At 40.8% G+C, this 10,698-nt stretch overlaps 1 protein-coding gene across 1 annotated transcript in view; it reads left to right on the top strand.

Annotated features, from left to right (window-relative positions):
- Positions 1-10,238, top strand: part of LOC118336727 (SLIT and NTRK-like protein 3) — a 13,373-nt gene extending 3,135 nt beyond the window's left edge. Inside the window, exons 5-6 of the mRNA XM_035673408.1 lie at positions 324-543; positions 7,780-10,238. Of these exons, the coding sequence (XP_035529301.1) occupies positions 324-543; positions 7,780-8,922 (1,363 nt within the window). The 3' untranslated portion in view covers positions 8,923-10,238. The remainder of the gene's footprint in view (positions 1-323; positions 544-7,779) is intronic.
- The last annotated feature ends 460 nt before the right edge of the window (positions 10,239-10,698 follow it).

Genomic DNA, 10,698 nt, shown 5'->3' with positions numbered 1-10,698 from the left:
CCCCAAAAAACCTTTAATACCGAACAGCTAAGTAAAATTTCTAAATATTCATTAATGTAATTAGAATACTTGGGTGCAGGAGTGATAAATTACCTACACAATACTACAAAATAGATGGTGTGAAAATTCATACTCTGCTCTAATGAAGAATCACGTATTATACAAAGTTAAGACAAAGACAGATACATTTATTGGATTTTTTTAAATGTTATTTTAAGTACTGAAGTGCAGTGACAGTTTTCTTTAACATAACCTCCTGTTTCCATAGTGCATCTTCAGTTTCTTTGCATGTATACAGAAACACTGTCCTCTTCCCTTTTTAGGTACCTTTATTTTGAGTACAACGAGATACGGGAGATTGATCCTGGTACCTTCGACTCCATGCCATCCCTCCAGCTGTTGTTCCTCAACGCCAACCTGCTGCGGAGCCTCCCTCTCGGTGTGTTTTCTGGAGTTAATCTGGCTCGCCTCAATCTGAGAAACAACCACCTTCTGCAGCTTCCCATGGTGGGTGTGCTGGAGCACCTCACCGGACTGGTGCAGGTTGGTGCAAACCTATTCGCTGAATGATTGAGGTTTCAGTGCTCAAACAAATGATTGTGATTTGCTAACCTGCTCATGCGTAAATGAGTCACATACCTGGCACGAGGCTTTTAGCCAATTTAGGCAAAACAACAAGCATTTTGTTGAGTGACAGTGGCAGGGTGAAAAATAGTGTTGAATTGGATCACCCCTGTTGATTTACTAAACGAAAATGTGTATAATTATACAGAGTATATTTGTTTGTAATGTCAGACAGATGATATTAAAAGAACGAATAGATTGCCAAGACACATTGCATTATCACAGCTTGATGAAAGAAACAAAACAAACTGAAATCTTGGATCAAGCCATAGCCACATTTAAAACTTCTGGCAGCCCCTGATCTCATGGCCTCTGGCACAGCTGTGGTTTTCTCCGTCATCTGCATCGTCTGTTGTTTTGAGAGCTCTGCTGTGGCATGTGGGACTATGGTTGCGCCTCAGGTATTCTAATTGGAAAATTGCAATTGACTCGATTTGCATAAGTGGTCTTAATAAATCAGGAGCTAAACTGGAGAAAGCTGTACCCCTCAAGTTTTTGAGCATGGTTGTAATTAACACACCTCTTTGTAAAAAAAAAATAAAAAATCTACTGTATAAACTACAGTATGTGTTAAATTTGGTGTTAGACCTTACTTCGCATATTTGACTAGAGAATTATGTGACTGGTTGCTGTACACAATGCGCCGATAAGGACCGAAACCTGAGGTATTAAAATTTTTTTTATCCTGCCTCCTCTCACTTCAGCAAATTTAGTGTACCAGGCTTTTCTTAGACAGCCAGAGTAGAATGAGGTAAGGTGGGTGTGGATTAGCCTGAATGTCATTGTGAATTTCCATTTTACTTTGCTCCATGAAAAATTCCCAATTCTAGGCAGTGTGGGTGAGGCTGGCGGTTCAGAGGATGTTTCTGAATGTTTGCTCAGGGGGAAGGACGACAGCGGTTTATGGAGCAGGAGGAACCATGTAGAAGTGTATTATGTTTTTGTGCTGTTATACGCCTCTGATGTCCAAGAGCATTAAAGCATTCACCAAATGGAAGTACACTGTGGGCCATATTCATAAAGCCCAGCGGTATCACCATTGTAGAGCTCAAAAAATCTGTAGCACTGTAATTGAATTCATTCATTTACCGGGGTTGTTATTACTCTGACAAAGCCACATTAGCGCTGCCCATAGACTGCAGAAAATAATGTGACAATGATATCACCTGTTGACTTACTGCTGGTCTGTTTGAAGCTAGGGAAGTGGGATTTCTGGACGCTGGCATGTGTTTTTGGAGCCAGAGTTTGCACAGTAAAATCAAAGGGTAACACAGATGGAAGCAGGGTGAAGCTTGCAGCTGCTGTAAAAAGCAGTCCATTTTGATAATCATAAAGCAGCAGCATGTATAGCTTAGAGTCATTGTCACCATCAAGAACAGGATTATACAGTTACACCCACTTACATGCAAAGCTATTTTTGAAAAATACCTCCCTGATGTCACTGTTATTTAAAATAACCATTAGTGAGACATTACAGAGGAAATTAAAATTCATATGGTGTCTATAACTTCTTTAAGCTAGTATAGCAAGAGGAAAAGTCTTCCCTCTGAAAACCGGTGAATTATAAAATCAAGTCAGGTGAATCAGCATCGGAGTGGATGCCAGAAATATGTACGGTTCAGGATTACATATGTCCTCAGTAAATGCAAAGACCATGTTGTGTAGTGGGGCAGCTCTGTCTCATCAGTGCCAGCTGCAATGAAGAAACTTGCCCACAGCCACATCTCACCTTGTGTGAAAAACAGTACACACATCACGGAGATTCGTGAACGCACTCGTAAAGGGCAGGTTTGACAGGAAAACGATTCCATTTAACGCCCAACTAATATTCACCTGATTGCCAGTTCTACTCCAGTACGTGCTCGTCAATCTATATACTCTATAGTTTGATTGAATTAGTGAAACTTTTTAAAGGTGTTCGGTACAAACAAATCTGTAATGGAATAGTTAGAAATTTTGGGAAATGCACATATTTGCTTTCTTGCCGAGTTAAATGAGATGATTGATACCACTCTTGTATCTGTCTGTTATATACGAAGCTACAGCCAGCACCCAGTTAGCTTAGCTTAGCTTAGCATAGAGACTGACCTGTCAGCGCCTTTAAAGCTCACTAATTAATATGTGATATCTGGTTTGTTTAATCAGGACGAAAAAACTACACTGCACTGCTCCCTCCAAGCTAAACTGATTATACTGAATTATTATTGTCACTGATGGAGCCATTAGCTTTTAACAGTGAAACAGAGTATGTTACTTCCTGGTTAAAAGCTAACTGAAACCATGAATCATACCATAAAAACATTTAGGATGTTATAGGTTTGTTGTAAATAGGTGACTGGTGACCTATTAACCAGTTATAAACACTGCTAGAATAATCTTTTATACAGAACTGAATTGAATAGTTTCAGACCAGCAGCCAACTGGTCATTAGTAATACCGTCGCTTAAGTTAGCTTAACTTAAATTGACAAATTATGTAGTCTGTGACATGTATCTCAAACGAAACTAATTCATTACTTCCACCTATAATACATATTACTTACTGACTCTTACAAGTCAACTTTCTGTTATCAGATAAGCAGTTTTAGCGGTTGGTGGCTATCAGCGAGCCTGGAGTTAGGGCAGTCAAATGATGCTGAGTTGAGTATTAACAGATTTGATTCTAAAAACTGATAGTCAAGTAATGTAGAGTTAATTATAACCTCTAATGATCACATTTAGTAATTAAAGAGTGCCTGTCAGTAGAAGTCTTAGCCATTATTTTCAGTTGGATGGTTTATATGCTGCGTAGAGTGTCTGGCAAGTATAGCAATGTATTTTCTATTTCAGGATGGAAGATGGACTTTAGTCTCACTGACTGTCTGTCTTACTATTTCTAATTTAGTAAATGTCAATAAAGCCAGTTTACAACACAACATGCCACTGCACTGTAAAATAAACAGGCTTTTTATACAGTATTATTTCAATATCATTTTGTTATGATATTCACTCGTAACAAGTATTTATAATCACAGTCTAAAGTTGCGTTTTCATTCCTCTGAGTCAATTTTTTTTTCTTTTTACAGGGATTTCTCCTATAATATCTTGTAATATTTACAAAAATATGTATTGTCAAATCATGCTGTAACACATTTTAGTCAATATAAGTTGTTAGAATTAATTTAAACTGTAAACCACAATATCTGGATACGAGAATATTTCCATTATACTGTCAGACATACAGAGCAGACTTGGGGAGTAATGGATTACATAATCAGGGTACCAAAAAAAAGTTACTGTAATCCGTTACAGTTACAGAGAAAAAGATGTAATACATATTACAGTTACAATTGGTAGGAATGCAATTTTAAAAAACATTTCTGAATAAGAAACAATATACTACTACTACCATGCACAGGGTGCACACAACAAAGTCTCACAACACCGCTCTGGTCTCGAGTGAAACCATAATCTTACAGTTGCCAATTCATTATCATGGCCTCTAGTGAAAACAAAGGATTTCACTGGGTGGAAATTTCACCACTATTTGTTATATATTTTGCCGTTAAAGCAGAAAAAGGAGGAACAAACTCACAGTGCAGGTTATGCCTTCCACCTATATGTCTATATCCTACTGCCTGAATTTGCTTAATGACAAGCAAGTTTTTCTTTAAAAATGATCCTAAATTGAACAGAGGTTTCCCCATTTTTTTTTCTAGAGGTTTTATTGTTCTGTTGTCTTATAGAATGAATCAAAGTCATCTTATAGATATTTATTTTGTCTTGTTTGCATATTTGGTATAGAGGTAACCCAAAAGTAACAGAGAGTAACCAAGTTGCATTACTTTAATATTGTGATAGTTGGATTAGATTACAGACTACATTTTTAAACAGGTAATTAGTAATTGTATCGGATTACTTTTTAAAAGTAGCCCTTCCAAGCCTGATGGAAAGGTAATAAACTAAAATTAATTATTAGATTATTGGTCATTCCTATGTATGTATTGTGAAAATGTTATTATTTTTAAATCTTCTTTTTAGTGTGTGTGAAAATGGCGAAGATACAGATACAGATTCTAATTCCTATGCATTTTATTGTTTAGTACCGTATTTTTTCTACAGGTAACAGCGCAAACATGCTCATCGTGTCATGTCTACATACTTCCATTTCATTTTTTGGCACATTTCAAACACAGAAAAAGCCAGATATCTAATACAGCAGCATTAAAAGTCAGTGTTTATTTTCCCTCAGAATAAAAGATCAAGGGCTTCTTTCTTGACTCACCATGTTGCACTGATGTTCAGCAATCACAGAGAGATACCAATTTCTCTACAGACAATAGCCTCAATGGACCAGAAACTCTTGCTCTTTGCTCTTTGCTATTACTACCTCTCTCTCTCCTCCTACATGAAACACAAACTGCTGGATAGAACAAGTTCATGCCCCTTCTCAAGGGGTTGTTGAAGTCGCTCTGGGAAATATGGGAAATCACTATCTGAGGTAGAAGTCGACGAGGCAGGCAAAGGGAGCGTGAGTACACTATGAAGTAAATTACACTTCAAAAAAAAAAAGCCTCCTGGAATGCACTGAACATCACAGGCCGATGAAATCTAGCTGCGTAAGAGTATCCATGAGTGAATTGCTTTGACGCTTTTCTCTGGCTTTGTATGTATAACACCTAAAACATACTGTACCCATGAAGGCAGTTTTCCAATACACATATTTTCAGAAAAACAAATTTTTTTTTTGCGTATAATGCAGATTCTTCTTCTAATGCACTCTTTTCATTTTCGCTCTGTGTATTATTCAAAAGACAATGAAACACATTCATCAGTATGGAGAAGGCTTGGCAAGCTGAAGCTCAGGGGCGTCTTGTCACCAGAGACTACAGCAAAATCCCTGCACCAGAATTTCCAAAACCTGCTTATATTGACTATATTTCTGTGAACTAAGTGGAGCAATTCTAATGACTGACAGGATATTGCTGTTTGGGCAAAGTGATCAATTATAAGACACATGGCTCGCTGAGAACATCCTGAATTTATCCCCTGATGAGATTTCTTTATAGCTCCTGAGTAAATTTTGGTCAATAATTGCTTGATCTTTGATCTCTGTCATAATGATAAAAACCCACAAGAGCAAATTTACTCTTCCGCAGCTAAAGAATGGCAGTTTCCCCCCAAAACTGATGCCATTATTTAAGTCAGGTTCAATATATTTTCTGATAAAAGAGTTGTTGTTTTTTTTTCTTGAATTTCTTGCTGAATAATATCACAAGCAGCATCTAAACACTGCCTGCTGAGACTCAAGGTGGCTGATGTACTGAGTATACTGTGTGTTAATGATACAGTTAGTATCATTAACATACTGTTTTTGACTTTATAAGTGGAGTCAGTTTACTAAAAGCTTTCACAAAAAAAATATAATAGTTTCATGCACTCGCATTTTCTTTGCGACTGTATACTGAGTATACTGTGTGTTAATGATACAGTTAGTATCATTAACATACTGTTTGTGACTTTGTAAGTGAAGCGAGTTTACTAAAAGACACAAAAAAAATAATGGTTTCATGCACTTGCATTTTTTCTGCGACTAGCACCTGTCGGGCTAACTGAGAGTCTATAATTTCCATTCACAACAGAGCTTTGATTGACAAGTTGACAGCAAATCACACACTAGGTGACCAGGCGTATAAATTGTAAACGGTGTTGGACATGTTGGACAGATGCTTGCAAAAGAGAAGGGGATAGAGCCCTTGGGATCTGTGTGAAAGCAAACAATACCTGAAATAAAATGCTTCAAGAATTCCTACCAGATGGAAGATTATAGTTATGAAAGTCAAAAAACTGCTAAAACAAGCTGACATTTTGGTCTCATTCTAAATGTCACCTTGTTTTTTAATGTGCATTCATGCTGAATTACAGCCCAGTTGTGTCACAATCATGCTGAAACATGGAAAACTGCACTTTTCAGTGAACCTTCAGTGTTCAAACTGAGTTAAAGCTGCAGCAGAGAGTTGTTTCTACTCAGCCTCCGGTCGCAATTATGTCATTATCAAAGCCACACAAAAGCCCACAGTGGGCTAACTCCAATAAAGCAAAGGAGCATCCTGTTGTTTAGCGTGAGGCATGGGGAAGTAGTCGTACCACAGCTCCCACAGCAGCAATGCTGAATTATCTCAAAAAACATCCATCTATTTCTGCAAGCCAGGAAGATGGCCTAACCAAATTAGCATGACAACATTTGTGCAAGCCTCTTAGAAGTGTGACAGAGAGAATATCAGCTTTCATTGCCAAAGTCATTGCTAAAGATATGGAACAGATCAGTTCTGCAGACAATACTATGTGATGTAAGTGATTCCCTTTGTGCATAATCTGCTTTAGCCTTTTCAAAGTGTGGCAAAGTGAATATTTGAGTTTGTTTTAGGACAGACAATCAAAATAGCAGGCAGCGAAAAAATGGATTTACGCACATACCTATTGGATTATAGCACAGGGGAGAGTTGCATCACGTCCCGTCTATTGTTAAAAAACAAAGTGCTGTGATACTCTCACATGCTCATCACACAGAACCTGCTGGTGAGTTTAGTCAATAACCACTCATGTAAACTCGGAGTGGTCTTTATTGTAAACTGAAATATTCCTGTAACCTGCTGTAGTGCATGTGTGAACAGGTTTTAAAGAGAGCACTTGTGTTCGGTAGAAGTTGAATTGGTCACTGCTCAGATTGTTCTCTCGAATCGCGCCTGTGTGCAGCCATTCAGGAAATGTGGGCACTTCAGTGTTTTGATGACCCTATAATGACGTTATTTACATTAATCAGTACTTTACATCATCTGCATATTTCACAAATTCATTTTAAGACATCAGCCATCGTGGAGAGCTGTATTCTATTATGCAAATGCATTTTCCATATATTCTAGCTGGTGAAAGCAAAGGTAGCAGAGAAAACATAATTTTTCTTGTTGTCATCCTATTAGAGTGCGAGCTGCTGGATTATTCTTCAACATAAGAGACAGTTACCAAGTTACTAATATATATCACACAGATGTCAGCTAAATTATCTATTTTTTGTTTACATTCCAAAGTGATTCATGAATTTGCATTGCATGGCAGACCAGTAATTAGTGTACTATTACACAATGACAGCATGATGTGGTGTTATGTGTTTCTCCAGGTGGACTTGCAGCAGAACCCGTGGGAGTGCAACTGTGAAGCAGCTCCACTGAAGCGTTGGCTGGAGGGGCTCAGTGCCGTGGTGGTGATGGGAGAGGTGGTCTGCCATTCCCCGGAAAAGACCAAAGGTGTAGACCTCCGCTCTCTCTCCATGGAACTTCTCTGCCCTGAGCTAGAGCCCCAGGAGGACCAGGAACAGGAGGAGCAGACAGCCACCTCCACAGCTGCAGACAGCGGTGTATCGGTTGGCTACCCCGGCTCAGGGCTGGGGCCCCCGATCCCTCCCGGGAAGGATTCAATCCCACTGTCGGTGTTAGTGCTCAGCCTGCTGGTGTTGTTTGTGTCTGCATTCTTCGCGGCAGCGGCACTAATCGCCTACGCCATGAGGAGGAGGGACAAGCTGCCATTCCGTCGCCAGGGAGAGGTAGACTTGGCTGGCATCCAGATGGAGTGTGGAATCTTCACCGAGCAGACGCACCACCATCACCACCACCATCACCACGGCCTCCCAGAGACACCACCTCTACCTCCGCCTGAACACAACCACGTCTATGACACCATCTTGCCCCCGGAGGCTGCGTCGAAAGGTCCCGACCCCGCCGCAGCGTCGCACATGTGTAGCAACCCCATATACAAAGAGGACCAGGACGCAGCCGTGACACAGCGACCACAGCAGCAGCAGCAGACGTTTGCAGCTTCCAAAGAGAGCGAGGGAGGATACAGCTCTGCCGTGGATAAAGAGAGAGAGTGGACTCTGGAGGTATCCTCATCCCCTATCAACACAGTTACAGGAGCAATGGGATCGCTCGCCGGCCTCCACGGAAATGGCATCCTCTGCCCCACAGTGATCGACAGCCAGGGCCCCACCCCTAAGGTCGAACTGGTGGACTGCCTCTTCAGACTCCCTGCCCCTGAGTTCAGAGACCTGCCAGATCGGTACGCAAGGCCGCCGCCCCGCTACCCTCATCCCCAGGACTCCAAGCAGGATGCCAGACCTGACCAAACGCTCGTGGTCACCACCGCCAGCTCCACAGCAGGCGGTAGCAACAGCAGCCAGAGCGAGCAGGGAGCAGGAGAGCAGAGAGCCAGACTGAGGACCACACCAGACTACATGGAGGTGCTGGACCGCTCTTACCAGTTTTAACTCTCCTCCTTCTCCGCCTCCTCTTCCTGCTACCCCTTTTCTCTTGTCTCCTCATCATCTCCCTCTCTGGTGATGAATCATCCAGTAACAATGACTCCTGTACAGAGGCTGGCGTGGCTTTGAGAGGAGCCTGTGGGGGAGTGGGACTACACTACACACTATGTTTATTCCTGGATAACGAGCTGAGGTCAGTTTTTGTATTTTCCCCACTACTGGCGTATAGGTAGGTGTTTGGCAAGGATTAGCTGATCCCAGATATCTGCCTGGAGGCGAAACTTCAGCTGCAGCTACTACAGAATTTTTCCCTCCATTACACCTCACGATCGTAAAGCACTGAGGCTCTGGTTTTTTTTTACTCAGAGCCACAATGAGCGGGAGACAGCGTGGTGGTGGTGGGCGTTAATGTTCATATTATCACTCTCAAAAGACCTGTGTGGAGGAGAAACACACCAGCTCTTTGCAACATCAAACACAGAGTCATAAACTGTGACAGCCGGAAGGTGTGGAGCGAGCTGGGCGGACATGTAAGATGGAGACAACGCGAGAGGGAGAGAAATGACTGAAAACAGCCAAGTGCCTTAGCAATGAACAGCCAGCAGTGTGGTCAATGCTTATTTTTCTATGAATACAGATCTATTTATCTAAACAAAGAGGTTTGACTACCAACGGATGGGACGCTGATGGACGACTGAGACTGAAACCAATCAAAGCCGCCGAATAATTGCATTCCCTGGATGAGCCAAAAATAATAATATACCCAATCAATATTGGAGTTGTTTGTATGCAGTTCAGTTCATTTTCATCTCATCCAGTTAACTTAATTTGCTTATCCGGTTTGAATTTGAATTTTTACAGGGCTAGATGAGGGACATATCCAGGAATAGTTGGTTTGCTGTGTGAAATTCTAAAAAGTTTCTGGTTTTATGGAGAAAAGGATACAGAAATTATTTTTCTTTAATGCAAGACAAAACCAAGGAAGGCCGACATACAGAAGGACATTGTGGCAATGGATGCACTTTGGATTTCTTAATCAGCCAGACTTAACGTGGCCACAAGGACCTCTGCTCCATGTTTTCTTTCACTGGACAAAGGCACAGAGGTTACTGTATTTCTCAGAGGAAAATTGAATGGCAAAAAAATGGACAAAAAACCAGGATGCGAAGGTTGTTTTTTTTTTTGTCAAAAAAAAAAGACAGACACTTCTATCAACTATCAATTATTATCTTTTACGGAGGTACCTTTTTATGCTTTCATCTCCTACCAATAGTAGAGGCAGTTGTGAATATATTTATTCTTAGTTTTTGCGTGTTGAAGCTCTCCTGTAAGGGATCATGTTATATTAATGTATAGGATGATTCTGCATCTGGTTCAGCCTTCTTACCGCCGACCCACGAAATACAATAAAGGGTGCTACGTAAAAAAAAAACTTGCGATGGCAGCTCCTGTGTAGCAAATTGATGCACACACACACACACACACACACACACAAACACACACACATACACAAATGCCCTGACCCCCTTAAATGCACACTCACTCTCTCCGTCTCGATTGGCCTAATAGTGCATGAAAGAAACGGCTCGAGGTATGCTAAGCCCGTAAGCTTGTCCACGCAGCGTGTTGGAGAGATGAGATGAGAGTTGAGCAAAGCTGGGAGCCTGCAGGGTTCCTCACACACTAAAGGATGGAGATAGAAGCTAATAGTATGAAATTTACCACATTAATGGTATAAAATCAATACAATCTATTTGTGAAATAAGGACATGTAAGGCTGGT

Source organism: Morone saxatilis, unplaced genomic scaffold, assembly GCF_004916995.1.
Source record: "Morone saxatilis isolate NCDOM2014 unplaced genomic scaffold, NCSU_SB_2.0 Contig3, whole genome shotgun sequence".
Lineage (NCBI taxonomy): Eukaryota > Metazoa > Chordata > Actinopteri > Moronidae > Morone > Morone saxatilis.
The sequence above is the reverse complement of the archived record's forward strand: the minus strand, read 5'-3'. Positions and strand labels throughout refer to the sequence as shown.